Below are 27,192 nucleotides of genomic sequence, written 5' to 3' on the forward strand. Positions count from 1 at the left end.
GTCCTTACCTGGTAGAGTGCTCTTCTGGTCTCTTCTCTTCTCTTTTTCTTCTTTTGTTTTTAGAGACAGGGTATTACTGTCACCCATGTTCATTGTAGTGCGGTGCTGCAGTCATAGCTCATTGTAGCCTTGACCTCCAGGGCTCAAGGAATCCTCCTGCCTCAGCCTCCCGAGTAGCTGGGATTACATGTGTGAGCACTATGCTCAGCCAATTTTTAAATTTTTTGTAGAGATGGGGTCTCACTACATTGCCCAGGCTGGTCTGGAACTCCTGGCCTCAAGTCATCCTTCCTCCTTCTTACAGAGATACTAATCCCATTAGCCCAGGGCCCCACCCTCAGGGCCTTATCCAACCCTGATGCTTTTCTGCCAAGCCCCCACACCATAGGCAGGCATTTCGGTGGCAGTTACTTCCCAGGCTCTGGAAGATGGGGCAGCCTGTGGTGGCTGCTACCCCAATAATCCTCCCTCCTTCCTCCTGCTTAGCAGTGAGGACTCAAGGCGGCCCCCAGGGCAGCCCCATTCCCCGGGTCCCCTCTCACGGCGGGAGGCCCACGACGCGCCATCTGCATAGACGTACAGGGGATTCAGGGCTGTGGCAGTCCAGCCCCGCCGCTGTGTGCCCAGGCGGGTCATGTTTACCCGAGGAAGCTGCCCCGAGTTAACTCGGGCTCCAGGATAAACACCCATTCAGCCACACAAGGCCCCTTTGTCCTGGAAGAGAGGCTCCCGGCCCAGGATGCTGCCTGGTGGCCGGTGTCCTCGGCGCAGCCCCAGGCCAGGCCGGCTGCCCCGACACGTCCAGCTGTCCTGCCATCCTGCATGGACTTCATCGGGCAGACTCCTGGCTTGGAGAGGCCCTAGTGGGAGACAAGGCTCTGGGCAGCATCAGAGTCAGGGAAGCCAGGCTGGCAGAGCTGGTGAGGAGTCTGCTCCGGCTGCCACCTTGTCTCTGGAGGCCTCTTCTGAGCAGACCCGGACCCTGAAGGTGGAGGTGCAAACCCTGTGGTCGGACATGCCTGTGGGCAGGTGAGGACGCCGAGGCAGCAGTGCCCATGGCAGCTCCTTTAGCCACGGGGCAGCTGGTGAGCTCTGGAGGCTTCAGGTCCCTTCCGCCTCCCCATCCATCAGACCCCTGGCAGGGGAGGTGTGGCCCGTAGCCAGCATCCGGCCTGGCCTCTCCCCGGGGACCTGTTTCTTGTCTGTGATGTGGCCTTGGCAGGCTCTCAGAGGCCCCTCAGCCTGGGATGGCACCACTTGCTATCCAAGGGAGGGCTGAGATGGGGGTCACGCCTGGGGAAGGAGTTAGAGTCCCAGTAGGCCAGCTGGGAGGGCAGAGGTCTGGTGGGAACGGGGAGAGAGACCTGGGGCAGTGGCCCCTAGTGCCTCCAGGGACCGATCCCCAGCAGTGCTGGGCTGGTCCACTGTGGCAGTCCTTCTCACAAATGGACTAAGAACACACCCACCCTCCCACCTGTGGGGCCAGGAATGCCCCACTGGCCATCCAGAACCTGGCCCACCCCGGCTGCCATCTCTGGAGCCCCTACCTGCTCCTCAGCCTTCCTGTGGCACACCCTCTCGGGGTGGTGGCCACGCCAGTCCCCTGAACCTTCAGGTGGCCTGTGGCTCACAGCGACCCCTGGCGGCAGCCGGGTGTGTCGTTGCTCCCACCCGTCAGTCAGTCCTAGTTGCAGTCTCTGAGGCAGGTCCCCCATGCTTGGAGACTCCAAGGGTCACACGATGGAGGTGGGGACGGAGGAACTGTGCGGCAGGAAACCTCGAGGGGCCAAGAGGTGGGGGCGGGGGCTGTGGGGCTCAGCCTGGTTCTCCCTGTGTGGATACCTTGCCTCCCGCAACATTCCTCCCTACCCCCAGCTGCCAGCTCCACCTAGACACTCAGGAGGCCCAGCCCTTGCCAGTCTCCCTTCAGCTCTGTGCCTGGGCCCAGGGGTCTAGGACGCCTGGCTGGCCAGAGCGTGTGCATCAGGGCTGCTGGGACGGCCCCAGGTCCCATTTCGTCAGTCCTGGAGTCGTGGGATGGAATTTCTCTTTCCACAAGGAAGCCTCTTGCCACATGACTGAGGCCCACCTCCATACCCTGACAGCAGGTGTGTGTTAACATGTCATGGTCACACCTGCCCATGCTGAGTGCTGATGACGAAGCTGGATGCTCCCTGGGTGGACTCCAGACCCTTCCTCACTTTGGCTGCTCATGGTTTCACATGAAAACCGGAGTCCACATGGATTTGGGTCTATGGTCTGGAGGCAGGGGCCAGCCTCCATGCCAGCACCATGTAGCTGACCCAAGCAGGCCGTGGTGACCAGGCTGGGTTGGACCCCTTGGGCCACCAGCAGTCCTGCCTTCCAGGGTGCCTGCCTGAGGGAAGTGGCGATAGAGGAGCTGTGTGGCAGGCAGCCCGAGGGGCCAGGAAGGTGGGGCGGGGGGGTGTGCTATGGGGGCTCAGCCTCAGGCAGAGCTGGAAAGCCCTAGCTTTAGTCCAAACGGGCACGCAAGGTAGCTTTATTTACTGCTTTTGAATGTAATCTAGTTAAAAATGAGTAAGGTAAGACAGAAGAAAGCACACTAAACCTAAAGAAACAGACAAGCAGAGGGCCAGGAGGGTGAGGGGTATCAGATCTTCTCCATCTTGGAGATGAGGTCATCGCAGATCCGGGTCAGCTCCTCATTTTCTCTGGCCTGGAGGAGAGGAACTGCTAGGTTTCAGCAGGTCACCCAGAGGGATCAGCGACTACCAGGAGTCCTGCCCTGCCTGGGACCATCTACACAGGCTATAAAGGGACAGGCAGGCCCAGGGTCTCCTGGAAGGTGCTGCCAGGTAGCCCAGCTCCGAGGTGGGCCCAAGTCTGGAGGCTGGCACCACACCCACCTTCTGTTCCACTGTCTTTTCCAGTGAGTGGACTCGCATCTGCTCCTTCCTCAGGCTTGCCTGGAAGGCCAGGGCCTCCGCGTGGGTCTTGCTGCGGATCTGGGTAATCTCCTCGTTTGCCCTGGAGGGCAAGGGTGGGGACAGAGGCTGAGCCTGGGCTGAGGGACCAAGCCCTTCTGTGGGGTACCTCCGCCCACACCCCCACTGCACTCACAGCTGGAGCTTCTCCTCCGCATGGGCCTTCAGGGCCTGGTATCGCTGGGCCTCCCTGTCAATCTGCACCATGTAATCTTCCACACACTTCTTCAGCAACTCCTCATTCTGAAGAGACCAGCAGACACGTGTGTTCATGTTTAGGACCATTGAGGCCGCAGGGTCAGGTGCAGATAGGAGGCTCATGAGGCTACCAGGAGTGAGGCAACCCCCCCCCATTCCCTTTTGGAAAAGTCCCTCTGTGCACATTCCCAGCCCACCCCTTGGGAGGTTCAGGACAGCCACCCTCTGGGATGCTAGGTCTGAGCCCTTAACCCTCATGACCGGGACCTTGGCACTGTGGAGAGAGCAGGCTGTGCACTGGGATGCCCTGGCGTCTCCCACCATGAGCACAGCACAGGCCACTTGACATCTGGATACGGGAAGTCTAGTGGCTGCTTCTGTGTGGATTCCCAGCTTCCCTGCCTTCTTCCTGCAACCCGCATCCCCCAAGAACACCCGCAGCACTCTAGCTTTCCCTGCCCAGCCTGCCCAGGATGTGCCGCCAAGATCCCCACCACCTCCAAAACCCTCTGCTTACGGAAAGTTCCCAAGTGAGGTGTCTGGCCACCAGCTGTCGCTTATGCAAGGGTCAGGCCAGTTTCCAACCCCAGCTCTGTGCTGCACCTGCACCAGCCCCGACTCCCCCCTCACTTTCCTAACTTGAAGCACGGCCACTGAACTTCCAGCTCTGGTCACTCACTTTCCCAACAGTTTCCATCCTGTTCTAGCTCCCTAGTCTCTCCTGAAGTAACACTGCTGAGTTCAAGAGTGGCTGTTTTAAAATCTGCGTGGGGTCCTCCAAGAGGGGACCCCATGAATAAAGGGGCAGCGGGGGGCCAAGATGTGGGCCTGCTCTGAGAGGTAAGACCGGGAGTGGGCAGCCAGCAGAGCATGGCACAGACCATGGGGAAAAAAGGAAAGCCACTACCTCAAGTCACAGGACAGCCCAGAGACCTGCCAGCCCCAGCACCCAGGCCACAGCCTGTGGGGTGGGACCATTGCCAACTGTTCCCTGCAGCAGGTCTAAGGCGCCTGCTCCCACTTGGTCCTGCCGACACCAGGACCTGGTGATTCCAGGGGCTGTTTCTATAGACAGTTCTGACTCTCATGCCTCTCGTGTCTTTTCACGCCTGCACATCCTCTGATTCACAGAACTGTGGCAGTAACAAGGGCTTAGGATGTCTTCTTCCATAGAGTATTTAGGCTGCATCTGCCAGGGAGCCAGGCTGGCAAGGGCCTGCCAGTTTAGTGAGACTCCTAGGCAACCACCTGAGACTCCATCTCTCGCAGCAACAGCAACAGCCACTCCCAGCTGAAGCCTTTGCAGCAGCGAGTGAGAAGCAGCAGCTTCTAGGTTCACTACCCGGACAGGAGGTGTGGGTGCACCACTCCAACACCATTCCTGCTGGCAGGACCCTCTGGCAACCTTGCAGGATTCAGTACTGCCCTTCAGCTGCCAGGTACCTCCCAGGTCCACTCTGGGCAGAGGGTCCTCAGACAGCCCTGCTTGGCAAGTGTTGTGCCAGCCTTTCCCAGCAGAGGCACAGGGGGCTGCCATGGGATGAGGCACCACCATGGGAGACGGGATGCTGCAGAGGGGGCTCAGTGGCCTGTGGCCCTGTGCAGCTGTGCCCCCTTCCTGTAAGCCCCTACCCCTGGAGCCAAGGTGCTCTGACAGCCCAGGCTTGTTCTTCCTTCCTGAGACACCCTCTGGGCCTGAGTGCACCAGTGTCACCCAGGGTCTTGTGCATCTTTGATCGTAGTCAAGTCATACTTTATGCAACAGCAGAGAGCTCAAATGCTGAGGGTGCCCAGGACCCTTCTAGAAGGCAGGTACCACTGCCTGCCCTGGCGTCTCCTTTGACACCGCTATGCCTACCGCGTCCTGCCTCCAGGCTGTTTCTGTGGCTTCTCTGCCCATGCATTCTTCTACCACCCTCGGCAGAGGCCTGGCAGCCCAGCAGTGTCATGGGAACCTCACTCCCTCAAAGCCCGCCTGAGTCATGGGATGCCCCATGTCCTGGGGCCAAGGGAGGCCCAACCAAGGTACAAAGAGCAGGTTCTAGCTTAGACTATGAGTCTCGGAACTTGTGAGGGCAGTGGGGCACACCTTGTGGTAGCCTTCAATCACCTCCTTCTGTTTTTCAAACCGCTTGAAAAGGTCGGAGAAGGACTTCTCCATGGAGCTCAGGTCTGCAGCAAGTTGGTCTTTTTCTTTTAGGACTTTCTGGATTTCGGCTTTGGCAAGTTCCTTCTGTTTCTGGGCCTCCTCTTGAAAAAAGAAAAGCAAGACTCTGGATGAGAGGGGCAACTAAACATGGGTGCCAGAAATGGCTGAGAAAACCAGCCAAGGGAACATGGTGCCAGGAGGCGGGTAGAGACGCGTAGGCACAGCCCCGGTCAGGTTTCCTGATAGGTGGTAAGCCCCCCTTCCTTCCGTGACCTTCTGGGATGGGACACAAGGCCCAGAAGACAGCTGTTTCAACATCAGTGCCACAGGAACCAGAGGCCCTGGGACCAAGGCTCAGGATGCAGCCACAGACGTCCCTGGAGTCCCAGATACCTGCAGGGTCCATGGCAAGATCTGGGAGATAGAAGCTAGTGTGGTGAGCTCCAGGCCATGGTCATGTTCTAGTGCTCTTGGAAATAAGAGGAGGCCAGGAAGTGACCTGCCCGCAGCCAACACTTTGCCTAAAACAAGTCCCCAGGGGGGCACCACCAGGAGTCTGAGCCCTCATTCCAGGTGAGGCCTGGTGCTTCTGTCCTGCTCAGCCCCCAGAGGTACGGCTGGACACAGCCACATGGGAGAGTAGGGTGCATCAGGGTAGACAGTGACTGTAGCACCCACGAGGTGACTGCATCTTTTCCCCACTGTAGACCCAGCTGCCAGCTCAGGGTCTGGATAATTCTGGGGTCTGATGAGTGCTGGCTGTGCAGGTTGTCACCAGCCTTACTGGTTCCATGGCAGGGCCGACCTGGCCACACTGAGTGCCCACAGGGCTGGGCACCATGTAGGGGCTGGGACTCTCACCCATCGCCTGGTATACAGCTTCCTCGAACCTGTCCATGATCTTCCTGTGGGAGAACAGACGAGTGTCTGTGACCTTCCCCAGCCAGGCAGGCCTGGCGGGCAGGTGAGTGGCTAAGCCTTACCCCAGCTCCAGGTTCTTCCCGTGGAGCTCCTCACACTTGCTCCTCAGCTCCAGGTTCTCCTCCTGCACTGCTTTCACCTGCTCAAACCAGCCCAAGTCAGAGGCAGGCACCCCACAGGGATCCAACCTCCCCACACCGTGTCCCTTTTGTGGCTTCCAGTGGGAACCTGCAATCCAGGGTTGCAGGTTCCCACTGGAACCAACCATGTGGCCAGGAGACGGGGGCTGCTGGCTGTGCTGTGTGCCACCTTGTGGGATCCATAGGCACCCAGCCAGTGCATGTCCCCCAGTTTGTCCCTGGACAGGGCCTCAAGGGCTCCTGACTCAATTCCAGGTATGTCTGGGCAGCAGGTACCAGGGGTTCTGAGGGATGTGCAGAGGCCTCCAGCCTCTTCAGTCCAGGCCTGCTGAGGGGAGAGGATGGCCATACTGTGGACCATGGGCCTGCTCTGGTGAGGTCTGGCACAGGGTGAGGGGGTGTGGGGCATCTGGGTCAGGGCTGTGTCTCAGGCCACTGAGAGAACACCTGAAGTCACAACTGGCAAAGCCAGAGCAGACTTAGGGGCTTGAGTCCCAGCCCTGCCAGCTACTTCCTGGGCCACTCTGTTCCCACCTCCTTGGAGATTGCTGGGCAATGGCGGCTCAGAGTGGTGCCACCCTCAGTCCCCAGTGAGTCCACAGTTCTGAGAGGTGATTCCGACCCAGAGTTAAAATCAGCTAAAACCTCAGCATGTCCAGGACAGAGGGAAACAGGGTAGGAACTCTTATACCTGGGAAGGTAAAGAGGTCACCTTTGATCCAGAACTGCGTGGGGACTGGGGGGGGGGAGGCAGGGGCAAAACCCAGGTTCATGGCAGCATTGCCACTCTCAACACTGTTGAGATCACCTGAGACGAATGCCACACCCCAGGCTGGTGCCTCTCCATGGGCCAGTCCCAGCCATCCGATGGTTCCACATAGAGGCTGCCCATGGGAGCTGCCTGCTCCGATGCTGGACAAAAATCCTGATTCTCAGCCACCTGGGCAGCAGTGACAGGCTGGGGTGGAGTGGGACACAGGCATTGAGCAGGAGCAAGGACAGCCAGCCAGGCCATCGGACCCAATGCCAGACCCACCACAGACCCGTGCCCGGCTGTTGGCCCATCCCCAGGACAGCCTGCGAGTTCTGCAGAGGAGCCACCACCCGTGTCCTTACCGCTGCGTCCAGGTCCTTCTGGCTATACTGCAGCAGGTCCACGATGGACCCAGTGGGCAGAGGCAGACCCTCAGGTGCAAGGACACATGGGGCTGGGCCCAGCACCTGTGGGGAGACAGGATGAGACACGAGCCCGCCTCATACTCACCTCTTCCTACTTCTGACCCAGCGCCGGGGAGGAAAGACCCACCCAGTCTGAAGCCACCAGTGCCTGGCCCCACCTGTATAGCAGCCCCACGTTCCCACCAACTGCGCGGAAGGCTCCAGACCAAGAACGTGACGCCTTGGCCCTTAAACCACACATGTCTCTTTAACGCAAAAAGATCCTCCAGGGGGACTGGAGGGCTTACAGGAACATCCAGTGTGCCCAAGAAATCCACCTCCACCAGCTGGGCTTCTCGTGGCTCCTCCGAGGAAGGCTCGCCTGCTTCAGGTGCGCTGAGACTAGACAGAGGCAGCCTTGTCACCTCATGTCCTCGGCACGCAGACATGCAGGACGGCTTTGTTCACTCTAACAGGCTCTTTGTTTTTTAGTTTTAAATCAATAAATTCAATTCATAGTAGAAAACACAGAACCATATCCAGCAAGCCCAATCTCCCCTACTTCCCTGAGCCCCTATCCCTCTCCCTGCCCATCCTATATCCTTCCCCAGGAGCACAGCTGATGCTTTGACCCCATCGCAGGCCCAGTAGAGCTGGCTGTTGCCTCACTTGTGGGGTTGCTCAAAGGGCAGAGGCTTAACATTTGCATCTGGGTGCAGCCAACACGTTTCCTCCTTGTCTCCTGGGTTTCACATCATGCTTAGTAAATGATCGTCCACAAAATTATATAACCACGCCCTTGCTTCCTTCCAGAGCAGGGGTCAGCCCACGCTTTCCACCAAGGGCAGGACAGGAAGTGTTTTCAGATGTGACGGTTACACAGCCCGTCATAACTGCTCAGTTCTGCCTTCATAGGGTGAAAGTCGCCACAGACAGTTTGCAAAGGAATAGGTGTGACTGTATGCCAACTAAACTATTTTTTTCTTGAGTTGGAGTCTCACTCTGTCACCCAGGCTGGAGTGCAGTGGCACGCTCACAGCCACCACAGCCTTGACCTGCTGGGCTTAGGTGATCCTTCTGCCTCAATCTTACAAGTAACTGGAGCCACCACGCCTGGCTAATTTTTTGATTTATTGTAGAGACAAGGTCTCACCAAGTTGCCCAGGCTGGTCTTGAACTCCCGGGCTCCTCTCGCCTCTGCTTCCCAAAGTGTTGGGATTGCAGGCATAAGCCACTGTGCCTGCCCTTGCCAACAAAACTTTACAAAGCAGGCAGTGGGCCAAGTCTGGCTCCTAGGCCATTTGTAGTTTGCTGACCTCTGTGCTAGAGCTAGAGTAACTACTTCTTAAAAATTGTACACATCTCTTTCAGAGGTAAGTATATATTCCTGAAAGTACTAGTTAAAAAAAGTTGAGCTTTAAACCACTGAGAATGGTGTCCATGGCCAGCAAGGCAGCAACCCTGTGATGAGAGGGTAGGTTGTCATCACAACCACTGAACTGAAGCTCACATCACACATTGCCACATGAGGCTGGCCTGGGCCTGCTCTGTCCTGCCCACCTGTCCCCATGACTCATTTCTAGTTCAGATTGTCCCCCTTAGTCTTAAAGTCTCTGATCAAAAGTGCCTAGTAATAGTCACTTGTCTTGCAGGCATGTGCTGAAAGCTTCACAGATGGGAGAGGAGTACACATACCTGTTTGTCTCACTGGCCACAGGCACTGGTCTGAGAGGGCTGTCTTTCAGGAGGGGGTCGAACTTGAGGTATAAGGACTGCTTCCTCAAGGCTGACTCTTTAAACTGAGGGAGGAAAGGGCACGTCACTGCTGTCCCAGTGGATGGCAGCCCCGAGAGCCCAGGTGATCTGATCTGCTCACTGGGCAAAGGGTCTGGAGAGATCACACACCCTCCTGCCTCTGATCACTGCCAAGGGCCACCCTTCCCAGCAGCACAGTGCATCCAAGTTTGTCTTAGGGTATGCACCCAGGTTAGAATCCTGCTACTGAGGGGAGAAACTGCAGAAGCAAGGGCCCTAGAGGCGTTCAGAACCAGTCATGGTGTATCTGGGGGAAATGTGGGCCCTGAGTGACATTCCAGTGAAGCCCATCATATGCACTGGGTGACAGTACATGTGGGACACACACTGCAGGGGAGGCTGCCACAAAAGAGCCCACTACCTACCGAGGAAGTTCCAAACTGCTCCAGGTAGTCCACCTCGGCCCCCATGCCTAGAACTGAGAGGATGCAAGTCATTGCCACTGTCCCCGTCCTGCTGTATCCTATCTTCCCGAGAGCTGCATATCAGCATCTTCCACAGTGCTGGATGAGGTGGGACTATGGAACAGATGCAGGAACACTCCCAGCACCAGGCTGGAAGCTCCCCACCTGGGACCCAGGGAGGTGGTCCTTTTCCTCACAGCAGGATTCACACCTTGGCACTACAGACATGCATCCCATGGTGGTGCGTCCCAGGCATTGGAGGGTGGTGGGCAGCACCCCTGTTCTGCATCCACGTGCTGCCAGGAGCACTCCCAGGTGTGTCCTCCTGGTCAGGAACTGCTGTTTAAAATCACCTGAACATGACTTTTGGTTAAAAAAAACTAACGGTGCCTCACACCATATATAAAAATTAACCCAAAATGGACCAAGGACCTAAATGTAAGGGTTAAAACTATAAGACTCTTAGTGGAAAAGGATGAGTCTTCATGACCTTGGGTTTGACAATGATTTTTTAGATATGACACAAGTGCAAGCAACAAAAATGAAAGAAAACACACACACTGGACATAATTAACTTTTACATTTGAAAGGACACCATCGAAAAGGAAAAAAGACAGTACTTCTAAATCACATCTGCTATGGGACTTATCTCTCATAGCTCATTAACAAAGGTTAAGGGGCCCAATTTTAACAGGCTAAGAATCTGAACAGATGTTTCTCCAAAGGAGATACACACAAAGGTGTTCAGAAGATGTCCATCAGTTATCTGGAATGCAAATCCAAGTCACAAGCACACCCACTTCCCACCTGCTAGAATGGTCAGGGCAATAAGGCAGGTAACGACTGCTGGGGAGGATGGGGAGACGCTGGAACCCTCCTGCATGGTGGTGTGACACAGACAGCCACTCTGGAAAAGTCTGCAGTTCCTCAGAAAGCTGAGCATGGAGTCACCACAACCCCGCAATTCCACTCCTAGGCATCCACCAAGAGGAAAACATGTGCCTACACAACAGTACCCAGGCATTCACAGCGGTACTACCTAGAAAAGCTCAAGAGTAGAAGTTGCACAGGTGGCTGTGAGGAATGAATGGGTAAAGAAACAAGAAGACGCTGGGTATAGTGGCTCATGCCTATAATACCAGCACCTTGGGAGGCAGAGGCGAGAGAATTGCCTGAACCCACGAATTCGAGACCATCCTGGGCAACTTGGTGAGACCTCATCTCTACAATAAATAAATTAAAAAATTAGCCGGGTTTGGTGGCGCACGTCTGTTAAGTTCCAGCTACTTGCAAGGCTGAGCCAGAAGGATCACCTGAGCCCAGCAGGTCGGGGCTGTGGTGGCCGTGAGTATGCCACTGCACTCCAGCCTAGGTGACAGAGTGATACTCTACCTCAAAAAAAAAACAAAAACAAAAACCAAGAAACACTGGACATGGTGCTCGTGGGTGATACCAGACACCAGGTCATGTGTGATTGTGGTGACTCTGCATTGGGTGACAGGCCCGCCCTAACTGAGCTAACCCCATGTGGTGAGTACCCATGGATGTCCTGCAGAGATAAACTATATTCCACACTCAGTCTTCTCAATGGCAGGATTTTCTGTGTTACCAAAACCAAGATCTTATAGCCAACAACTTCTTACTGAAGATACCTTAGCCTAATGACCACTCCACCTTCCAGTCTTACAGATGGAACCATATTTAAACACAACCTGGGGTAGAAGTTTCCAGGTTTCTCATTTCATCAAGAGGTTTTGTTTTGTTTTGTTTTTGAGTCAGAGTCTCACCCTGTCCCTCACCTGCTCACGGCCACAGCAGGTGGGGGTGATCCTTCCACCTCAGCCTTCTGAGTAGCTGGAACTACAGGTGTGTGCCACCATGCCTGGCTAATTTTTGAATTTTTTTGTAGAGATGAGTTTTCGCCAAGTTGCCCAGGCTGGTCTTGAACCCTGGGCTCAGGCAATCCTCTCACCTCTACCTTCCAAAGTGCTGGGACTACAGGTGTGACCACTGCGCCTGGCTAAGAGGTTTTGCCTCTAACACCACTCTTGGACCGCCCTTTAATGCCCAGTTGTAGCACACGCATTCGTGCCCTCTTCCTGCACTGTCCTGTTCACATGTTCTACTCATTCTCATGATTCTGCAATTTTCATTTCTAGAAGTCTTTGGCATTTAAGGTACCAGCCCTGTTCTACTGAAAATGACTGTCTTTTGACAAAACAGAAGCTTGTGTGTGAATCACTTAAAGTCAGGGGACAGAACAGCCTGTAGGGTTAGGGTTAGGGTTGGGGTTAGATCACCTGTGAACAACAGGTGCCCAATAACTAGCTACCCAATACAAGCACTTCCAGGACACATTTCAGGCAAACTCTGAGTGACACATGTGGGGTGACGCACCCTCAGCAGGGTCTCTGAAGCTCTCTTCCTGAAGCTCCAAGGCGGGCTCCAGCCCCTGCTGGAGCAGGGGCGCTGGCTCACTTCCCGGACAGCTTGTGGAAACTGAGGTGCCTGAGGAATTCCAGGTTCCCTCCTGGAGGGAAGGTCAGAGTTAGCCTGTGCAGGTGAAGGTCCCCCGGGTGGGACTTTGCTACACCCATGATCTTGTCAAAATAAACCCCGGGTAGAGGGCAGTAGGATACCCACCCCGTCACCCAAGATTGCCAGTACCTTCCCAGTCCTGTTACTTCCCTACTTGGACAGAATAAGAGCACATAAACTCATTGCACACCGTGTACCTTGCCCTCTGCTCCTGAGGTCTCGGCTGCCATCTGCACCAGGGTATCCCCAGCTGAGGCTGAACATAGCTGTCTGGAGAGACACAGCATAGGAGCATGTTCACTACCCACCCCCACCATGCTCCCTGTGCCCGCCCTGAACTGCCACCTGTTTGTTATGGTGGTCATGTTAACACTCAGCTAGAGAGGGCCAGGTGTGCAGGAAAATCTCAGTGACCCGGCTGCAGCACTGCTCTCACCTGCCTCATTTAGCATGAACACACGCGCCTTTGCCAGTGGCTCTGAGATGAGCACAAGGAACCCTAATTTCCTTGCAGCACAACCAAGGGAACCACAGGTTGCAGGCAAGTGGGGTGGGGTGACCTGGCCTGAGAAGGGCAGCCAGGAGGACTCTGGCACTTGGAGAGAGGCTGGCCCTGGGGCTCTGCTAGGAAGCCTGAGTCAGAGTGCTGAGCAGTGACATGAGTAAGTGCTCTCGTGAACAGCTGCACGCATGGGGCTTGAGGGTATTGCCCTAGGGAATAACAGGCTCAGTGTAGCTAGGCCAGGGTCTTACTCTGGGGCTTGCTGCATCTGGCTTCTCCTGAGTGGCACACGTGCCTCTGTGAACAGCCAAGCTGTACTCGGCATCCACCCAGTGCCCACCCAGCAGCTGTGCTCCTCAGTCCGGAGCTACCCAAGCATGGTTTTTGCCCAGAGGCCCCTTCCCAGGGGGAATATGCCCAACCACGAAGGAGCATCTAAGTGGCACCCTGGCCTCTGGCCCTGGACCATCCACAAGGAAGACCAGTTTCCCCATCTCAGCCACCCTGCACTTACTGGTTGGGATGCACATCCTCCGTGGCCCCAGGCCTGGCACTTAGCTCTTCTGCTGCAGGCTGGGCCAACCTGGTCTCTGGGGGCTGGGCTTCGCTGCCACCACACTTGGAGTCTCTTCCAAACGAGCTGAAGTTTGGGTCATCCAGCTTGTCCCAATCATGGCTGCAAGAGTCACGGGGGGCCAGCATGGAGTGCTCATCTGCCATTTGGCTACTGCCTTGCTCTTCTACCTTCTGGGGTGGCCGTTCCTGCCGCATCTCTGCTCTCTTCACAGGAGGCTTGAGACCGAGTCTTTTTCCCAGTCTCTTTGGGGGGAGGGCCCTTTTGCTGGTGATGCCGTCAGAGAGATCAAACTCTAGTCTTATGGGTTCACTCCTGGAGGAATTGGCCACTTGAACAGTAGCTTCTTCTTTCTGAGGACTCAGGGACAGGGTTCTGCAAGCTTTTGGGGGGCTGGTCAGGGTTGCATGATCAGGACCAGAGGCATGTGTAGGGGTAAGAAGCTGGGTGCCATCTGCTGGGCCGGGGGTGCCCACGTCCTCAGGGCAGGTGAGGGCCTCGCCAGGTACACCTGCCAAAGGCTCGCCTTTAGGGCTTGTGCCAGGTGAAGTGGCCACGGCCACAGAGACACTGCCACATAAGCTATCTATCTTGGCTCTGTGAGGAGTCTCTGCTTGCTGTTGGGATGCTGTCTTAGGAAGGTCCTCGAGGGTCTTGGAGGTAGGCGTTCTGTTTTTGTCCAAGAAATTAGAACTAATATTTTCTTGTGAGGCTAGCTCAGGGCTGCCAAGCATTTTTCCTGGAGATGCTAGCTGGTTTTCAGGACTTCCTGGGCTCTGGAGAGAGTGTGAGGAGCCTGGGTCAGTCAGAAAGGCCAGGCCAGGCTCGCCGGAGCTGCCATCTCCAAAGGCTGAATTTGTGTCCCCTGGGAGGACAGCATTGGCAACCACTGGTTTCTGGAGAATTCTGGTAATTTTGGCGTTCACGTCCTTGACGAGCTGTTGGCTTTTTAAAAACAGATGCAGTTAATGCTTAGTGTGGTGAGATCTTACCACATTAGTTGCCTCAGCCTCCATGCTGATAGAGGTTCCACTGTCTAGCACCAGGATCAGGGCTGTCACTCACACCCAGTTCTCCCTCCTCCCAACTCTTCAGCATGACTCCCCACTGTGCTCCTCATGGCCACCTCCTTGCATAACAGCTGGACACAGCTCACGGGACTGCCCTGCTACCCGCACAGAAGAGGGCAGTGTATGGGATTTCGTGTCACAGCAGGTGCCTTCGGATGGTTTCTCTTGTTTAATTATGCTCATCAAATGCCCGACCAGGTACCTGACCCAAAGTCTTCCAGCAGTCTTTGACATGAGCTATGCAAACGATCTCGTGCTCAGGCAGCACAGGATGACAGCCCGCTCTGCTGCTGGCCAGAGATGTAAGCTCAGAGGCCTCCCTCCCACCCTGCAGACTGGGCTCCCAGCTTTCCTGTCACTTCCTTTGAAGGGACCACTAAGCCATCTGCCCATGAACTGAAAGTGGCCCACACGCCACTCTCCATAGAAGCTGCCTCACTCACTGTCCTAAAGGCCTACTGTGCCTGGGAGTCTTAAAACCTTGATTTCCACTTTGTGTTGCTCCTAGTCTTAAAGGGGTGTGCTCCATCTTAAAATGCCTAAGCTTCAGTGCTGAGAGACCTGTCAGTTTTTCAATTATACTTTAACATACAGGAAAACTTGAGCTACAGACAGAATGCAGGACATCCAGTCACCCCTGTCCTCTGGCTTAAATCTCACCCAAGGTTGTGCCCATAGATCAGTGCTGGCAGCTACCTGGGACAGACAGACTCTGAGAGACAGAGTAGGGGTGTGGTGGGTCAGCCATCCAAGTGAAGGTTTGCTGTGCTGCCCTGCTTTCCTGTTAGGACAGCAACCTTCCACAGAAGAGGCTGAGGTTGCAAATGCTGCCTTCAGAGACAGCAGGGCCCAGGTGGCCTGAAGACTCTTACTCTTCCCTATGATGTGGATACACCGGCCAGTGTCCATTATGGGGAGGAGGAGTGCCATGAACACACAGAACAACCTTCCTAGGGGACTGCCAGGTGCAGGGGTCACAGAGTCCAACAGATAAGAAGGTCTGATGAGACAGTTGGGAGAGAGGGAGGCACAAGCTGCCCCGTGGCCAGCGAGAGTAGGATGAAGAGTAAACGGGTCAACGCCTTAGACGCAGGCCTTCCTCCCTGCCCCCACTTCTGCCTCCTCTTGGAATCTGAGTGTTAAAACCGAGAAACCAGGCTGAGGAACCACACGCATGTCAGATCACTCACAACTGCTCTCCCCCCCAGCTGCCACCCAGGGCGGCCACCTCAATCATCCTTGGAGACCACACAATGGCAGTCACACCCAGCAGTTGCTTCCTGCTCTGATCCCTGCTGACCCAGAAGCTCCATGAGACCACATGGCCCTCATGCTATCCCCTTGACGTCACCGGCACACAGCTCAGCAGAGTTCCGTGCGGCAGGGACATCTGAGCCACCAAGGACCAGCTCAGAAACATTTAGAGCTGCCCTCCCTGGTGCCCTCTGGCCCCTCCACTTTCTACTCTGCAGCAACTGCTGGGCAGCCCTGGAGGCAAATGACAGAGGTAAGAGGGTCCCTGGTTCTGGAGGCAGGTCAGACCCACAGCAGCTGGGAGGCAATTGGGCAGCGGCATCTATAAAAGAACATCTGACTCACTGCCATTTCATTTGGCCAAATTTCAGCAAGAAAAGGGCAAAAACGAAGTTGGAAAGTAGCAAGGAAACATGGGAAGAGCTGAGGAAGATGCGAGAAACATCCCCATATTTATGGACGACCTTTAAGTTACAGAAAGAGCTTATGACTTCTTTATGTTTTTCTCTGCACATCTAGACTCTGTTTAACAGTTTTGAATAGTTAAATTGGCAAAAACCAGCATAAAACTGTGCCAGTGAGGCCCCTCCCACCCTGGATGCAGATGTGTGCTGGTGCCCAGACAGGTTAGGTCAGCTGAAGGGTGCAGCTGCCTCCAGGGCCCTTTCTTCCAGGCGAAGACAGGAGCCTCGGTGTTCACTTGGGGTTAACACTGTCAGGTCAGCCAGCAGAGTGCCCAGCCCAGCCCAGCCTAACACTCAACACCTGGCTGGCAGGTCGGTCCCTCTGAATAACCACATTCTGATGGGAGCGCATATAACACGGTTCCTCTGCCAGCAACAAGCCTCTATCTGCTCTTCCCACGTGCTGCAAGGGAGAAGGGAGACTGCAGAGCACCCTTCCCCAGAGATGGGGTCAGGCTGACTCATCAAGTTAGAGAAACAAAGACCGAGGCCATTGGTTGGTAAGGGTATGGCACAGGAATGAAGGGTGAAGCTAAAACTAATTCCAAGAAACTGATGATTGACTTTCCACTAACCAGCGGGCCACATGCTGCATAAATTCAGAGCAGGGGTCAGGAAAAAACAGCTAAGACATGACAGAATAAAACAGAACATTCCTGAGAGGTCCATCAGAGATGGTGAAGCTGCTGAACATTCAATGGCACCAACACTTACTTCTCTATCTGTGTCCAGAGCTGGGGACGGTTTTCTAATCCAGTGTTATCACCTAGAGGAAACGCAGCCTCAAGTTTGTTGGTCATGCTAGGACTCAAGATCCTGTGCGTCTGTGGGTCCCTCAAAGGTGTCTGAAAAGTCACCTGTTGGGGAGTGAGGAGGAGAGAGCACCTGTTCACTAGGTCAAGTCATTCTAGTCACACCGGCAATGCTGTGCAGTCAGAGGTCACCAGTAAAGCAGGCCCAGGGTGACCTGACAAGCCACACATGCTACTGCGTACTTACCTTCATAGCTTTGGCCAGATTCTTGGATGGCACATTTTCTTTCTGTGATAGACGAAGAACAGACGCTCTTCCGGTAAGTTCTGGTGGCGAAAACAGGAAGTCGCAGTTCTCTGTACTTTTTTCACTGGTGACGTTTTCATCATTTAAGACCTGCAGACTCATTCTGGAAAAGCAGAACGTGTTTGTGTCAACATGAGGGGAACACTACCACGTCATCCAGAAAGACATGACCCAGAGACAATGCTGCCTATGGTGCTGCAGGGAAGATGTCTCCACACAAGTGCGGTCAGCACCCTGGAGCTCACACCTTATACAGATGTCCTCTGCCAAGCAGGGCAGAGAAAGCCTCAGAGTGCATCCCTGCCCTGCATCAGGGGACTCGCTCTCCAGCCTGGCAGAGGAGCCTCGGGCAGCACTGCCATTGCCTGGGACCAACAGCTAAAGGGGCCTTAAGACTGAGATGATGAGAAAGAAAAACCAAGTTCGCACAACTTCTGCTGGATCACTTTGTTGTCTAAAAGTCAGGAGACGGGAAAATTCTGACCAGAAACCAGAAGAGCCAGAGGAAGCCCCAACTCCATACAGACGTCTGTGTAGAGTGAAAGGCACAGGGCAGAGAAGAAAGACAGCAGCTGTGGTTACTCCCCCTCCCACAGGGCTGGAGGGTCGAGGCCCGAAGGAGCTAGGAGGAGAAAACAAGCAGGCCAGGAAATCCAGGTCACTCTGCAGATGTGAGGAGCTTCCACTTCAGGGCCTCCAGGCAGGCCCAGAAGAGTCTAGAAAGGCTCCATTCCCATTCCTCAGGTCCCCGCATCAGTCACAGATACATGTTTTGCCACCCTCCCTGCCTACAGAATTTCCGATCTAGGGGTTGCCAGGGAGGCCTGGGGCTCCAGTTTGAAGAGGAGAGAGGCAGGGACTGGCGCAGAGCGACAGGTCAGCCTGGGAAGGAGTCATGTGTGGGTAAGCAGGGAAAGACAGGAGGGAAATAGGGAAATCAGAGACTCTTGCAGCTGGGGAAGGGGCCAGACCTAGCTTGGCCAGTAGGCCGTGTGGGACTTTTGAAGTGGGAAAAGTAAACAGAAAAAAACAGCAGCGCTTAGGTATTTGGCCTCAACAACTGGGCAAAGGGTAGGGGAGTGTGCTGGGTTGCTGTGGGATCTGCCAGCCCAGAACTGCGGAGATGGAAATCGAGAGGATTCCTTTCTGGCATCCCTAGCCGAGAAGAAGGCAGGACAGGAGACACAGCCTTCATTGAGGGGTACTGACTAGGGGCTGTGGGAAGGTGCTCTGGAGCAGAGGAGAGACCAGCCAGGCTTGTGTTGAGATGCCCGTGAGGTTAAGGAGAGTGGTGGAGGGAGCCCAGCGGTGTAGCAATTCCCTAGTCCCGGCACTTTGGGCAGTGGGCGCAGAGGCCGGGCCCAAGTGTGTGGCGGGCAGTCCAGCTGAACCAGATCAGGACAGGCCTGCGCGGGGAGAGGGGCGGGCGCAAACCAGGGAAACCACGAGCCCGGTGGGCGGCAGGGAAGCCGAGGGTGTGAGGGAGCGAGAAGACTCGGCGCCCGCTCCTCGGCCCAGCCCCCGGAGCCCCACCCTCACACCCAGAGGAGGGCCCTGGGGACGAGGCGAGCTCAGCGGTGGCCTCGGGGACTGCGGGGACGCTCCGGGGAAGCGGTGACCGTGGGGCCGGAGTGGGAGGAATGCAGGGAAAGAAGGGAGGGGCGGGATCCGGATCGACGGCCTCGCGAGCCGGGACCGAGTCCCGGCCCTGCCGTCTGGAGACCTGGCGGCCGCCCACCTACCTGCCGCCCGCCGCCGGGCTCTGCGCCCGTGCCGCTGCTGCGAGGAGGGCGGGGGGCCGCGCCTGCTGCTCACGAAGCCGAGTTCAGGAACCGAGTCCCGGGCGGAGTCTGGCCACCGCAGCCGCACTCCCACCGCGCCGCGATTCAAACTACGACGGTTGCCTTGTACGGCCAATCACTGCCCGGCGGGGGCGGGACTGCACGCGGGAGAGCAGCCAATGGGAAACCCCTCCGGTCTCGCCCCCTCGCGCGGGGTTGTTGAGCTTCCGGCGCCCTGGGCACGTCGGGAGCGTCGGGTGCTGAGACTGCGGGATCTTGGGATGGGCGCTCCCGGAATCTCGGACTTTGTCGCAACGTTACTGGGCTGGGCGACACAGCGGGGGCCTGAGCTGCTCGCTCGGGCGTAAGTTTCCCCCGTGTAATATTGGGACTAAATGCCTCGCTTGTGAGGAGGGGCCGCACCCTCAGGTGGATTGTAGTGGCGGCTCTAGGCGTCTGGCTTTTCCCAGAGTGCCTCGCGCGCTGCTGGGCGGTGGGACTCAATCTCCCAGGAGTCCCCGCCGGCGCGCGGACTCCATATCCCAGGGTGCCCCGCGGGGGGCGGGCTCCGGCCCCTAGGCAGTCCCGCGGGGGTGGCGGGCGGCGGCTGCCACTGTCGAGTGGCTCCGCAACGGACGTCCCGGCCCGTACCCTCCACCGGGGCGGCTGGCCTCGCGGACGGGTTCCCAGCGGGGCGCGATGGACAGCCCCGAGGTGACCTTCACGCTGGCCTACCTGGTCTTCGCCGTGTGCTTCGTGTTCACGCCCAGCGAGTTCCACTCAGCCGGGCTTACGGTGCAGCACCTGCTGTCGGGCTGGCTGGGCAGCGAGGACGCCGCCTTCGTGCCCTTCCACTTGCGCCGCACGGCCGCCACGCTGCTGTGCCACTCGCTGTTGCCGCTTGGTGAGGATGAGCTGCCCCTGCGCAGAGGCCCGCGGCGGGCGCGGCTGAGACCCCGCGGGGACCGGGCCTGAAAACCCCATGGGCTCCGCAGGGGAGGCGAGGGCCCCGGGCCGAGCTGTGCCCAGCTCCATCGGCGGCGTCTCTGGGCTTCCCTTAGTGGGCAGCGCCGCCTAGGCTGGTGAGAGTGACGGAAGCCCGGGTCCAGAACCTCGGGCGGAAGACTTTCCGGCCCGGGCTGGAGTCCTGAACCGCCCCAGTGGCTAGGGGTCGCAAGTTAGGGCGGCCCTTGCCTCTCGTGGGTGGGGATGGTGGCCAAGAGAGGAGCTCCTGTTGATGGATTCAGAAGGGGCCAGGGGGGATACGGGAGGGTGACCTTGTCCTAGGTCTTATAGATGGGTGTGGGGCGACCTGGCTGACAAGGGGACAGTTCCGGCTTGGGAGCCCACTGGTGCATAGGCCGCGGTAGGACCTTTGTGCGGCCAGGATGTTCGGATGTTGTCCACGGCCGTGCTGGGCCTCTGGGAGGCCCATGTTTTAGCCGGTTGGACGATTCACTGGGGAGGTACAAGGCAGTGGCTGACTAGGAGCACCAGATGGGAGACCTCTAGGGACATGTGGCAGACAGGGCTCTGGGAAGACAGATAGCCAGTGCTCGGCCATGTCTGTAGCTCTGTGGACACAGGAGAGGTATCCCATTGGTGTGTGCAATCCTAGGCCAGAGAGAGCTGGAGGTGCCCTAGCCTGCCTGGCAGGGAAGGTGGGCAAAGGGGGCCCTCTTGAGAGATGGATGGGGCTGGCATGACTGGCTGGTTGCTTGGCCTGCGGACCCTATGAGGCAGATGACAGTGGGTGGGTTTCCTAAGCCCTTCCAGCTGCCTGTGAGGGGCTGGGTACCCCTTCTCACAGATGGAAACATGAACCCAGGAAACACAAACCCAGGAAGCACGGGTGATGCATAGAGGCCACACCCAGAGCTGACTGTGTCACGTCCAGCCTCCTTTCATCTTTGACTTATTTAGCAAAACTTTTGCGCTTTATAGATCTGTTACCTGTTGTTACATGACAGTTTGATGTAAAGTAGAGTGACTCTTACTGCTGTTTTCTACACACTGGACCTACCCGTGAGTTCATCACTGTCTGAATCAATCATTTTGACCTTCATGTTGTCCCCATCTGTACAGCAGGGCCTGAAGCTGATTCCTGTGTCTTCTTGACACACCCTGTCATTCTTTGGTCACCTGCTTGTTTTCTCTTTTCTCACACCTGACTTCCCAACTCTGGGATGGCTCCATCTGACATGCCACCTCAAAGGGGTGGGATTGAGAGGCCAAGATCTGGTCCAGGGACCTGTCCCCATGGGCAGCGGCTAGCTCTGTGTGAGGTGATACCAGATCATTTTGCCTTTCTAGGCTTTTGTAGTTTTTTTCAACACTCACATGTTACCATACAAAACTAAAGCAGTAAAGTGAAAACACCTTCTATGACCCCACACCTGTAATCCCAGCACTTTGGGAAGCTGAGGTGGGAGGATCATTTGAAACCAGGCATTCAAGACCAGCCTGGGCAACATAGTGAGACCAATCTCTACAAAAAAATGAAAAAAAATTAGCCAGGTATGGTGGCACAATCCTGTAGTCCCAGCTGCTCAGGAGGCTGAGGTGGAAGGATCACTTGAGCTCGGGAGTTTGAGGCTGCAGTGAGCCACGATCGTGCTACTGCACTCTAGCCTGGGTGACAGAGAAAGACCCTGTCTCTTAAAGAAAAAAGAGACACGCTCTCCCCTAACATATTGTGCCACTGCTATGGCAAGAGTGAGTGGCCAGCTGTGGAGGTGCAGGGTGGGTGAAGCCTACCTGCCCTGGAAGCTGACCAGGCCCCGGGGTTACTGTGATAGAGGGCCAGGGTTGGGGATGAGAGAGGACACAGCCCTTTCCCAGGGTACAGAAATGGCACTTTGGCCCTTAGGTGGGCACCACAGGGAGAGGACAGTGCCAAGGCAGTCCCAACTTCCACTGAGGCCTACCTTGTCCCTTACAGGCTACTATGTGGGCATGTGCTTTGCAGCCTCAGAAAAGGAACTCTACTTCCCTAGCCAGGCCCCAGAGGCCTGGCAACTCTTCCTTTTGCTGGCCGTGACCCTCCCCTCTGCTGCCTGCATCCTGATCTACTACTGGTCCCATGACCAGTGGGCTCACCACCCGCTGGCCCGCACCTTGGCACTCTATGCCCTCCCACATTCGGGATGGTGGGCTGTCGCCTCCTCCATCAACACCGAGTTCCGACGAATTGACAAGTTTGCCACTGGGGCGCCAGGTGCCCGTGTGATTGTGACAGACACATGGGTGATGAAGGTGACCACATACCGTGTACACGTGGCCCAGCAGCAGGACGTGCACCTGATTGTGACCGAATCTCGGCAGCATGAGCTCTCTCCAGACTCAAACCTGCCCATACAGCTCCTCACCATTCACGTGGCCAGCGCCATCCCCGCCGTGCAGGCCTTTGACATCCGGTAAGAGTACGCCTCCCAGGGGAGCGGGCTCTGGCCTTCGTGGGTCCTGGGAGATGATGGCCGTGGGTTTTGCACTCCTGGGCTCATGTGACACCAGGCAAGGCATTTGCAGGGCACCAGCACTGAGCCCTCCAGCATGGCTTCCCTAAGGTTTCCCCACGGGCTGCCCCTTCCACTCTCCTGAGCTCCCTCCCACGGATTCTTGGGATGTACCTGGATGGTGCAGGACCAGAGCTTGGGGCTGCCTGGGCTCCTACTTCTTCTCTCCTGTCCCTAGGCTGGGTGGGAAGGCACTGGGTCTGTGAGCTCTGCCCCAAGGCTGGTCTTGGTGGGGCAGCTGCACCATCTCCCCTCCGCCCTGCAGAGGGGCCCAGCCCAGCAGCCCCCTCCCTGCAGGCTGAACTCCACGGAGTATGGGGAGCTGTGTGAGAAGCTCCGTGCACCCATCCGCCACGCGGCCAATGTGGTCATCCGCCAGAGCCTGGGAGACCTGTTCCTGGAGACCTTTGCCTCCCTGGTGGAGGTCAACCCAGCCTACTCAGTGCCGAGCAGCCAGGAGCTAGAGGCATGCATCGGCTGCATGCAGATGCGTGCCAGCGTGAAGCTGGTGAAGACCTGCCAGGAGGCAGCAGCTGGCGAGTGCCAGCAGTGCTACTGCCGCCCCATGTGGTGCCTTACCTGCATGGGCAAGTGGTTCGCCAGCCGCCAGGACCCCCAGCGCCCTGACACCTGGCTGGCCAGTCGTGTGCCCTGCCCCACCTGCCGTGCGCGCTTCTGCATCCTGGACGTGTGTACTGTGCGCTGAGCTGCAAGGTGGCTGTGCACCTCCACCAGCCGCAGGTGGGGGAGCAGCCAGGCCTCTGGACTGGCAAAGGGCCCTATTCACAGTGCATGACCTGAGCTCTCGCCTCTGTTCTGAGTGCAGAAGGCTGGAGACTTTGTCTAAAAGCAGTTCTCATGGAAACATCCCATGCCCCAGGTGGCATCAGATAGGTCCTCAGCCCCTTCTCATTCCCTCTCTCCACTCCTCCCCCTCCTTCAAGTAGGAACGGGTACTGTGTGCCGGGAGCACAGTGTTGACCTATTCCCAGAGCATTCTGTGGCCCCTTGAATGGATGGTCCTCACCTGGGCCACTTGCCTTAATTTTCAGAGCACACCTGCCTCTCAGTCACAGGCTAGACCCAACCCCACCCAAGACTAGCCGTGGTCCATTCTGCTCCTGTCCCAGAGCAGGCCACTGGCCCTGTGGTATTGGGGCCCCCTCCCCAGCCATGGAGGCTGCTTGGGGGACCCTGTATAGAGCCCAACAGTGGAGGTGGAGAACAGGAGTGCCATTCCAGTGTGGGATCACTCCTGGGGCTTCCCAGTGGCAGCAGCCAGCTAACCAGCCACTCCTGGGTGGGGTGGCAATGGGAGGACAGGCCAGGGAGCCATCACTCACTCGCAGGGGCCCTGGCTCTGTCCTTGGTGCCTTCTACAGCCCCTACAAGTCCAGATTCCTGGCTGGGGGTTGGGTAGAGGGTTGAGCGGAGGGCCAGAGTGCCATATCAACATCCAGAAAACAGGCCTAGCAGGGATATGGCACAGGGCTGGCCACTGCCCCAGGGCCTGCCTGGTTGAGAAGGGGACTCCCTTCCCCCATGGCCTAGGCTCTGATGGGCATCTTCTCCAATTCCTGATGACACAGGTTGAGGGAGTTGCTGGCCAGGTCCCAGGGGCAGCTAACACAGGTGTGGCTACTGGAGAGGCCCTCACACCTGTGGCCCTAAAATCCATACACCTGCTTCTCAAGCAGAGGTGATAGACTCAGCTGGCCCAACTCACTCAGGGCTGCACCCAACCCCAGGGATTGGGAGGCTCCCTGGGTGCTTAGCAGGTGGAGCCAGGCTCAGCCTCATCCAGAGGGCTGCCAAGATAGGGCCGATGGTTTATTTTTACTACAAAAGAAGCTACTTAGTTTTATAAAGACAAACCTGTTGTAGCCAGATGATACAATATTTAATAAAATATTAGTCTAAAGTGATATACTGTACTTTATTTTGCTCTACCTGACATTAAGACCAGGCTTTTGTTAACAGTTGGGGAAGTGGTCTGGGGGTGTTGGATAAAGCCATCTATGGGATGGAATCGTGCCTGCGTCAAAAGAGCATGCTTTGTTCAGAATACAGAGGATAAACACATTAGTTGGGATGCACGTGCAGTAGGCACCTCCTCTCCAATTTCTAACCGGGGACCCCCGGGGTCTCAAGAACCCACCTTCCAGGGTCACCTGCAGGAACAGGGTGAGAGGCAGCCATCTGGGCACCTGGTAAAGGGGCTGTGGCTGATCCTTACCTAGTGGACGTACATCATGGGGAGTGGTGAAATCACCGTGGTCGCTTCTAGATACAGGAACTCATGTGGAGACACACTGGTGGCCAAGGGGTAAGTAGCCCTGGGGGTTCATTTGTGCTTGCAGCTGTCCTGTGGGAACCTGGGGCTGTCTCTGCTGAACTCGCTGTGAGTCAAGGTTGCCCAGGTATTGCCCGCTGAGCACTGAGGGCAGCCAGGTAGCACCTTCAGTTAGAGAGCTCACCCCATTTATCACCCTGACCCAGCCCCTGTGCTCCTGAGGTCACTGGGCAGTGCCACCCCAGGGTCTACAAGAGAGTGCCCCAACAGCCAGACAGTAAATACTTGCTTCTGTGCCCCCATTTGCTCCCTGACCACAGGACATTTCTTGGGGAAGTGGTCCACATAACCCTGTTGGAAGGTACACAGGTGGGCTCAAATGTTCTGTGTTGAGGGTCTTATAAGTCTTTCCACGTGGGACTTTGTAATTCTTTGGCACACACTGTCTGGCACTGCTTTAACCAACAAAGTCTGGTGAACAGTTACTGAAGCAGGCCTTTGTTAGCCCACTGTGTGACAGGCCCCAGGCTCACAGGCTTCTGGGGACCCTTTGGCTCTGTGCCAGAGGGGTTAGAGTTGGGGTTATGGAATTCCCAGGGCAGCAAGAGACAAGATGTGCTGGCCCCAATCTGGGGATGACCTTTCCGAGTTGAAAAGGGGGGCGGGGAGGGGAGGTGCATCAAGGTACTGTCCTGAGGGCAGCATGTGAAAAGCCCTGCCTTCCTGGTGGTGTGGGGACCTGGGCGTCCTAATTCTCCTGAGGCTCAGCCTCCTTGACCTCTGCCCCCACTGCCCATTCTTGGCTGGTTCCACACTCGGTCCTGCATCCCCTCACCCTGGACCCAGCAGAAACCTCTGGGAACCTGCTCCCAAGTGTATGTGCGCCTCTGCTGGGACCCTGTTTGGCTTTTGGTTGGGACTCGGGCTTGCAGTTGCAGCGCTGCCTGCGGGGAGCAGGACAGGCAGGTGGAGGTCTGCGGGGGCCCTCGCCCCGGGTGCGGCCTCCCTGCCGAGTCAGAGATCTGCATGGAGTTGCAGGCCCCATCAACTCGGGTAGAGGGTGGGACCGATGCTTTCAACAGGTACCGGGGCCAGCGCGGGACGTTGCAGACCCTGCCAGGAGGTCGACAGCAACGCGGGAACGGGCGGCTCGGCCGGTGTGAGGCCAGAACCGAGCGCAGCGCGGCTGGAAAACTCGGTATACTGGTCGGCCACTCTTGCCTTTAGATGACGCCAAAACTGCACGCGGCTAGAAACAAGACCGTGTGCCCAGGGGCGGCGGGGGGTCCGGAGGAGGCGGCCCCAATCCGGGGACCGCGTCCGCGGAGTTCCGGGTCCGGGTTCCCGCCAGCGCGGGGACGTGGCGCCCCTGGGCCGAAGCCAATCGGAGACGAGCCTGGCCTAGGCCGGGGCCAATCGGAGACGCGCTCCACCCAGAGCGGGACCAATCGGAGACGGACCCCGACCCAGACTGGGAAACGCGCCGCTTACCCTCCCCCATGCCTGCGTCGCGCGCGTCCGAATCTCCCGCCAATACCCACCCACACCCGCGAAGGCGCGTCCTATCAGCGTCCCAGAGGCCCAGCCTCCTCAACCCCGTGGGGGAAGCGACCTTTTCCTTGGGTCTCTCCTCAGTCAACCAGGTGGCGTCGCTCCTCCTTCCTGGTCGCATTGTCTGGCGTGAGTTCCCGGGGCTGCTTGCGGCACTACAGCCTCAGCCCGGCTCTAGCGGATCCGCTGGGTGCGCGCGACCGAGCGAAGATTCCTCCCCGCCGGCTTGGCGCGATGGTTTCGCCCGGCTCGACGCGCGCGGGAGCGTCGGGAGGCGGGGCTTGGTAGCCTCATAAAGGCGGTTGGGGGCGGGGCTCACTCAAAGCTCGTCAGCGCCGGTGCGGGAGCCTTGCGTCCTCGCTTGTCGCCGCCCCGGCTCTGCGCTCTGCCCCGCGCTCCAGCCTCACGCTCCGCCTTCCGCCCGCCCGCGCTCCCGCCGCCTCCATGGCCTACCACTCGCGAAGCCCCCCCAGGCACGGGAGCCGCTGCCACGAGGACGCCAGGTGAGGCGCAGCCGCGGGGGTTCCCGGCCTGGCTCCGGGTGCGCGGAAGGCGGGGGTCGGGCTGCGTGGGGCCGTCTGTGCGTGTGTGTGGCGGGGGAGGGGGGCTTCGCGGGGCCGTGGGGAGCGGGGGGTCCTCGGGCCGTCCGACACCCACGACCGTGTCCGCAGCTTGCCGTCCCCCGCGAGGTGGAGCCTCGGACGGAAGCGCAGAGCCGACGGGAGGCGCAGGAAGCCCGAGGACGCCGAGGAGGGCGAGCGTCGCGGCGCCGACCGCAGACCCGAGAGGTGGGTCCTGGGCCTCGGCGCTGGGGGTCGGGACACGGGGGCTTGAAGGGGG

At 57.5% G+C, this 27,192-nt stretch overlaps 3 protein-coding genes across 8 annotated transcripts in view; 2 read left to right on the forward strand and 1 right to left on the reverse strand.

The window, feature by feature from the left end:
- Positions 1 to 2,507: 2,507 nt before the first annotated feature.
- Positions 2,508 to 17,314, reverse strand: TACC3 (transforming acidic coiled-coil containing protein 3). Its single transcript, XM_008050197.1, has 15 exons — positions 17,153 to 17,314; positions 16,868 to 17,010; positions 13,306 to 14,310; positions 12,487 to 12,589; positions 12,149 to 12,281; positions 9,713 to 9,765; positions 9,228 to 9,331; positions 7,841 to 7,928; positions 7,491 to 7,595; positions 6,297 to 6,373; positions 6,175 to 6,218; positions 5,254 to 5,414; positions 3,103 to 3,209; positions 2,889 to 3,009; positions 2,508 to 2,698 (listed from the first exon to the last, which is right to left on the reverse strand). Exons 1-15 carry the CDS (start codon positions 17,312 to 17,314, stop codon positions 2,633 to 2,635), a joined length of 2,472 nt encoding a protein of 823 aa, XP_008048388.1. The 3' UTR covers positions 2,508 to 2,632.
- Positions 17,315 to 19,596: 2,282 nt separating this feature from the next.
- Positions 19,597 to 23,439, forward strand: TMEM129 (transmembrane protein 129). Of its 3 annotated transcripts, none has more exons than XM_008050198.1 (3): positions 19,597 to 19,897; positions 21,935 to 22,409; positions 22,806 to 23,439. In XM_008050198.1, exons 1-3 carry the CDS (start codon positions 19,693 to 19,695, stop codon positions 23,212 to 23,214), a joined length of 1,089 nt encoding a protein of 362 aa, XP_008048389.1. In that variant the 5' UTR covers positions 19,597 to 19,692; the 3' UTR covers positions 23,215 to 23,439. The 3 variants fall into 3 exon arrangements, with proteins under 3 accessions (XP_008048389.1, XP_021564308.1, XP_008048390.1); XM_021708633.1 differs by having other exon boundaries at positions 22,966 to 23,439; XM_008050199.1 differs by having other exon boundaries at positions 22,747 to 22,966.
- Positions 23,440 to 26,787: 3,348 nt separating this feature from the next.
- The window catches only part of SLBP (stem-loop binding protein), a 16,899-nt gene continuing 16,494 nt past the window's right edge, over positions 26,788 to 27,192 (forward strand). For 3 of the 4 annotated variants that reach the window (XM_008050200.2, XM_008050201.2, XM_021708635.1), the window contains exons 1-2: positions 26,788 to 26,855; positions 27,024 to 27,140. In XM_008050200.2, the coding sequence (XP_008048391.1) occupies positions 26,797 to 26,855; positions 27,024 to 27,140 (176 nt within the window). In that variant the 5' untranslated portion in view covers positions 26,788 to 26,796. The remainder of the gene's footprint in view (positions 26,856 to 27,023; positions 27,141 to 27,192) is intronic. The other variant, XM_021708636.1, reaches the window with a different exon arrangement.

The sequence above is a fragment of the Carlito syrichta genome, unplaced genomic scaffold (assembly GCF_000164805.1).
Source record: "Carlito syrichta isolate Samal-C Ts95f unplaced genomic scaffold, Tarsius_syrichta-2.0.1 Scaffold143215, whole genome shotgun sequence".
Classification (NCBI taxonomy): Eukaryota; Metazoa; Chordata; class Mammalia; order Primates; family Tarsiidae; genus Carlito; species Carlito syrichta.

What these genes read in the sequence shown, in the direction of transcription:
- TMEM129 (XM_008050198.1), top strand. Translation starts at nt 19,693, where the DNA reads ATGGACAGCCCCGAGGTGACCTTCACGCTGGCCTACCTGGTCTTCGCC. An exon ending in CCACTCGCTGTTGCCGCTTG is followed by an intron (nt 19,898 to 21,934) that starts GTGAGGATGAGC and finishes TGTCCCTTACAG; the next exon opens with GCTACTATGTGGGCATGTGC. An exon ending in GTGCAGGCCTTTGACATCCG is followed by an intron (nt 22,410 to 22,805) that starts GTAAGAGTACGC and finishes CCCTCCCTGCAG; the next exon opens with GCTGAACTCCACGGAGTATG.
- TACC3 (XM_008050197.1), bottom strand. Translation starts at nt 17,314, where the DNA reads ATGAGTCTGCAGGTCTTAAATGATGAAAACGTCACCAGTGAAAAAAGT. An exon ending in ATCTGGCCAAAGCTATGAAG is followed by an intron (nt 17,011 to 17,152) that starts GTAAGTACGCAG and finishes ACTCCCCAACAG; the next exon opens with GTGACTTTTCAGACACCTTT. An exon ending in GAGGATGTGCATCCCAACCA is followed by an intron (nt 12,590 to 13,305) that starts GTAAGTGCAGGG and finishes GGGGGTGGGTAG; the next exon opens with TGAACATGCTCCTATGCTGT.